Source organism: Adiantum capillus-veneris, chromosome 13 (assembly GCF_014529385.1).
Source record: "Adiantum capillus-veneris isolate H3 chromosome 13, ASM1452938v2, whole genome shotgun sequence".
Classification (NCBI taxonomy): Eukaryota; Viridiplantae; Streptophyta; class Polypodiopsida; order Polypodiales; family Pteridaceae; genus Adiantum; species Adiantum capillus-veneris.
In genome coordinates this window covers 26497645-26502010 of record NC_140943.1, presented here as the reverse complement: position 1 = coordinate 26502010, position 4366 = coordinate 26497645, and the positions used below count along the sequence as shown (strand labels likewise).

Genomic DNA, 4366 nt, shown 5'->3' with positions numbered 1-4366 from the left:
CAGGTGGAGAATCCATACCTAGCACTCAAGCCCTACCAATCCCTAGAATGGATGAGTCTATCAATTGGAGTTGCAGGATGCAAGAGACGGGGAGCTTGCTGAGGCCTCTCCTGAGAATCCCTTGGACATAGTGATGACCCAAGCCGAGGAAGAAAAATTGCCCACTCCAAAGGTTCTCAAATCCAAAAGAAATAAGGAGAACTCCAAGGATCCTAATACACAATCTGTAAGTATGGCCAAGCCCTCCAAAAATAGCAAGAAATGAAGTGCCCCCCTCGCAAAGGTTTCAACGTGAATTGTAAAGGATTCTTTGACCCTCTCAGAGCCCAAGATGTTAAACAATGGATGCATGATTTAAGTTCTAAACCTCACTTTATGTGTCTTGAAGAGTTGAAACGTGCAGGAAACTTGCTAAAGTTCAACCTTCAAAGGATAGGTTCAAGTTATCAATGGTTTATTTATGACCATGTTCAAGGGAGAGGAGGAATTTCTCTGGCTGTTTCATAAAAAATTTCTTACCTACTGGTATCACGGGTAACAAAGGAAATTGGGTTGGAGTGTCCCTCTCCTCCCCATTCAATTATACTTTGGTTTCTATTTATGCTACTAACTCTATTGCAGATAGAACCCTCATGTGGCAAGAACTTGCCTCCCTCTCTAACCCTTGTATTATTGTTGGTGACTTCAACATGGTAGAAAACCTAGATGATAGATGGAACAATTGGGTTGTACAATTAATGGGAGAGAACTAGCTTCTTGGGAACTGCTGACCAATTCTCTCAATCTTATTGATGTTTCCATGGATACAGGATTCACTTGGTCAAATAAACAGCAAGAGGAATGCTATAGGGAAGCCAGATTGGATAGGGTCTACATGAACACTTCCCTGTTGCAAGAATTTTGGCAGGTAAACTGCTCTAAAGATACCAGACTTCTTCTATCAGATCATAGTCCTATCATCATTGATTTACATAAAGAGGAATGCTTGTACAAGGCAAGGTGGCCTCACATTGATCAATCCTTGCTTACTATTTGTGTGGTTTAAAATAAAGTCAAGAATGTGTTTGATATGTCCTTCTCTACCCATGCCTCCCCTTTCAAAGCTTGGGATGTAGATACTTAGAGAATCCTTACAGATTATAAAAGGTTGGCTAGAAGATTTGCACCAAAAGAAGAATGATGATATCTAGTCGTACCTTCTACTTAGAAAAATCTATCCCAGCTATTAGTCCCCCCCCCCCTCCTCTCCTTTTGAGTTAAAATCCCAGCTTAGGCAAGAGGAGCTCCTCGATGCTAAGGCTGCCCTAAATTGGACCACATAATTTTGGAATGAAAAATTTGATAAACCTGTCAAAAGCATGTTTAACCTCCTTCAAAAAAAGAAAATTAAGGACTTTGTTCCTTTCCTAAAGGACAAAGATGGTCTGTGTACCAGTTCTCACAAGGATAACTTGAATGTTACTAAGGATTTTTTTGTTGGCATCTTCTCTGCTCCTCCCAATCGAGGGGTTGAGCAGGTCAGAACTAGGGCCACCATTGCCAAAATCATGAAAAAAAGGGTTCCTGAGCAATTAGCAGCTCATCTGGATCAGCCTCTCTCAGAGGGGGAGGTGAGGCTCACTATTCTCCCAATGAAGTTTGGTAAGTCCCCTAGCATCGATGGTATCCCTATTGAATTCTTTAAAAATTATAATGAGTTCCTCTTCTAGTTATGTTCTTCAGAGGTTTTACCAGTAGAGATCAAAGACCCTTTGTCATTACAACGTTCCTAGGCTCAAGATGAAATATAGTCTCATGTTGTAATTTGCCTCTGTGGAGGGCTATCCCACCCCTTACCTGTGGGATCTTGTACTTGTTAAGTTTCTGTTGGAATTTACTTCCACTTTCCTTTAAAAAGAAAAAAAAATGGCCTCTTGAAATTTGGTGAATAGGGGAGGACGTGGTTGACACGATCGCAGCACCAGCTTCACTGATCCTCTCCTGCACCACCATCGGACAACAGTCCCGACTCCCAGGTAACCTCTCTCCCTCTCTCTGTGTGTGTGTCTCTCTCTCTGTGCGTGTTTAGATCGTACCTATAGTAATAACATCCCCACCCCCTTCTGCCACACCATCATGATGAGGATGCAAACGTGTAAGCATCTAGGGTTCTTCTGTGCACTCACCCTTCTCATCTTCCTACTCTTCATACAGATTTACCAACTGCTCAATTTCCCCATCTTCAACCACACTGTCAGAAATCGCCTCATAAACGCCCCCAACTTCTGCCATTTCTCTGCATTCAAGCTGCGCATTCATCCCCCACACTCTCTCAATTTCTTGAGTGCTGCTTGCAATTGTTCAAATCCCAGTATTGATTACATGGATGTACACAATGACGTCGAACCGTCCCCTCCTGATCTATATTGGGCCCAAGAGCCTGCTCTGTCAGTTATGCCATGGCATGCAGAGAAGTTCTGGCATGGTGCAAAAAACTTCCCGGCATGCACAATGGACACCTGCTTCAATTTCACTCGCTGCAGTGACATGACCGATTTTCGCATATATGCTTATGGACCACCGTATGAGCCCATCTCTTTTCTCCAGGCACTGAATACAACACCCTGGATAACCAGAAATGCGAGCGAGGCATGCATCTTTATTGTCACAGAGCCTCAGCTGTATGTAAGCGATAATCGCCCTCACCCGAGCATGCTGCCATATTGGAGTGGTGGTCTCAACCATGTCATAGCGACGCTTTCTGATAGTTGGGGCCTCACTGGCCCACCCGCGCATACCATCGGCAACGCGTCAGTGCTTGGGACCTGCTTGCAGGAGACTACATATCGCAAAGGGTTCGACATATCTATGCCCTTGCCAGGATGGACACATTTCAATCATCTTCAGGCTTTGGATCCATGGAGCAGAAAGTACTTCCTCACTTTCAAGGGCACACGGTATTTGGGTAACAAGGAGGGCAATTTTAGAAGCGATCCCGTCTTTCATGAAATGCACAATGCGAGGGATGTGATCATTGCATTCACATGTAACCAGGTGACTAACAATAGGCTTAGGATGGTAGATCCGAACGCAGGGGAACGATGTGATGCAGACGAATTGAGATATAAGCAGTATGAATTCCGAGACTTGATGAATTCAACGTTTGGATTAGCACCCGCTGGGAGGTCGTCATCATCGTATAGGCTGATAGAGACGATGAGTGCAGGGGCGATCCCGGTGTTGATTGCAGACAACTATGTGAAGCCATTTGAGAGCCTGATACAATGGCATCAATGTATGGTGCAAATTCCAACTGCGGAGGTCGGAAGGATTTTACATGCACTAAGGGGGATGTCTAGAGAGGAGGTGGAAAGGAGGCAGAAATATTGTCTCTTTGTTTACAATGAGTATCTCAAGGATGATGCCACACTGGCGGCATCTATTATAAAGTCCTTGAAGCTCCGGTTTTATGGCATGCTTCCTCAGTTCAACCAGGTGCTTCCAACACCGACCGGTGTCAATGATGGGGGTAATTAGAAACGATGGGAGGTAATGTGAATGGCTGTCTACACTCTATTGATCTGAAGGTGAATGGATGTACGTATGCCAACATTCTTGTATTTAGGAGGTGATCACTACAATATTGCACCCCTGTCCTGGCAATGAGCATGATCATTATTGAGGAAGAAAAAAATCTAGTATTAGTAAGATCTCTCTTACACTGTGGAGAGAGAGAGAGAGAGAGAGAGAGAGAGAGAGAGAGAGAGAGAGAGAGTTTGCTAGGTATGTCCATTCCATATAGCTATCTTGACTTTATACAGATATGCTTTAAAGTTGTGCTCATGTGTTTTAGTTGTATCCATGCTATAAAGCAGGTTGGCATTAGTGACAATGCTCTTTTTATTGTTAATGGTTCCATATAGTTGTATCGATGCTATGGAGTTAAGGCATTGCTGTAGTATGCCATTGATATATATCTTTAGAGGAATCATGTAGTCTGAGCGAACATTTACGAGCAAGCTTAAAGATGACATTATGGGGCAATATCACTACTTTACCACGAGTTCATGAGTACGTGTACTAGCCTGGACCAAAAGTGAATTTGAAGAGTCCTTCAAAATTTTGTTTGTTTTTTTGAACGATGTTTCTCTCTCTCTCTCTCTCTCTCTCTCTCTCTCTCTCTCATACACACACACACACACACACACACACACACACACACACACACACACAAAAGTTGAAAGTTTACACTATTGTGGCAAAGAACACACAAAGTGTCATAAAATCTAATATCTAACCAACCCAAATGATTTTCTCATATTAAATTGATCACTTAATGTGGGAGAATGAACCGAAACAAGTGTTAAGATATAGATATGTGCTTATA

The 4366-nt window shown here is 43.0% G+C and overlaps 1 protein-coding gene across 1 annotated transcript; it reads left to right on the top strand.

The window, feature by feature from the left end:
- The first annotated feature begins 2034 nt into the window (after positions 1-2034).
- On the top strand, positions 2035-3848 carry LOC147443727 (uncharacterized). Its single transcript, XM_086527717.1, has one exon. It carries the CDS (start codon positions 2116-2118, stop codon positions 3514-3516), a length of 1401 nt encoding a protein of 466 aa, XP_086383843.1. The 5' UTR covers positions 2035-2115; the 3' UTR covers positions 3517-3848.
- Positions 3849-4366: the final 518 nt, after the last annotated feature.

Coding starts and splice junctions, on each gene's coding strand:
- LOC147443727 (XM_086527717.1), top strand. CDS start 2,116: ATGATGAGGATGCAAACGTGTAAGCATCTAGGGTTCTTCTGTGCACTC.